This window comes from Loa loa, assembly GCF_000183805.2.
Source record: "Loa loa unplaced genomic scaffold supercont3.3099, whole genome shotgun sequence".
NCBI classification, from domain to species: Eukaryota; Metazoa; Nematoda; class Chromadorea; order Rhabditida; family Onchocercidae; genus Loa; species Loa loa.
Genome location: NW_018111277.1, coordinates 1 through 1,113, shown reverse-complemented (window position 1 = coordinate 1,113; position 1,113 = coordinate 1). Strand labels below are relative to the sequence as shown.

Sequence of the window (1,113 nt, the reverse complement as noted above, 5' to 3'; positions counted from 1 at the left end):
AAATATCCATTCAGTTCATGTAAGATGAATAAGAAATGAAAGGGTATAATGCTGAGAAGCATACCTTGAAATCAACAATCCATTTCTTGATGACGTTATCTGGTCCGATCAAAACAAATCTAAATAACCCACTTTGCATCATAGGCATTGTCACCTTTATTGTATCATTTTGTCAAGTGCATATCTTGTCTTGGTAAAGGTAATAAAAAAAGAAAAAAGGAAAGCGGGGAAAAAAATGAAGAAATTATTTCAAATAAAATTAAGCTTAATTTAAAATTATTGTAAGTTTGCTACTAATTATTAATTAACTTAAAATGAATTAGTAAAAAATTTCAATAGCTTGTTTGGAGAGATGGGGAAATTTCATCAAAAATTTTTCGCTACACAGAATTACTGCTGCTGCACCATCTGATGTTGGACTGGAAAAAAAAACGATTAAATTTAATGTTTTGTTTAAAAATTATTTCTTCTGAAAAAAACGAAACCTTTTCTTTTATCATTTTATCATTTCTCTTTTTTTTTTCAAAATGCAAAGTATAACAATATTATAAACATTACAAAATGGCACTACAATAACATATCATTTTCTTTTTCACAATGACTATTACTTTTATTAATTCAATCATCGTTTAAGCTACCTGCATTCCAGAAGACCCATAAAATCGTGAATTACACGTGCACTCAGAATCTCGTTCAAGCTATATTCCTTTTGAAATTGTGAATTTCTGTAAAAAAAGAGGAAAAAGAAAAAAAGCAACGATAGATGTTGTAAATAACAGATGAAGATGACCTTTAATAATGAATTTTTTTATGGCAATAAAATTAGTGATTTAATTTGAAATTATTTATTCTGTCTGTTGGAAGGAAACTTTTGGCAGCAAAGGATTGATAGCAAAACGACAAGAGAGTTGAGCTTATTTGAATGATACAAATGATATTCTTATAGGTTCTGATAATTTTCGCATTTCCTTTACTCTAAGCTGAAATATTAATAAGTATAAGCCAACACTTTTAAAAAACATTTCACTCATTCCTGATTCTTCGCCATTTCTGAGTTTTTTTTTCTTTTTTGGCTCGTTACAACGTTCGTACAACATGTGAGAATTTCTATTT

The 1,113-nt window shown here is 28.2% G+C and overlaps 1 protein-coding gene across 1 annotated transcript; it reads right to left on the bottom strand.

Moving 5' to 3' along the window:
* Positions 1-319: 319 nt before the first annotated feature.
* Positions 320-725, bottom strand: LOAG_15893 (hypothetical protein; the record flags this gene model as incomplete). Its single annotated transcript, XM_003151380.1, has 2 exons — positions 320-419; positions 639-725. Coding segments are annotated over 2 exons (187 nt in total), but the record flags the coding sequence as incomplete, so codon positions are not given.
* Positions 726-1,113: the final 388 nt, after the last annotated feature.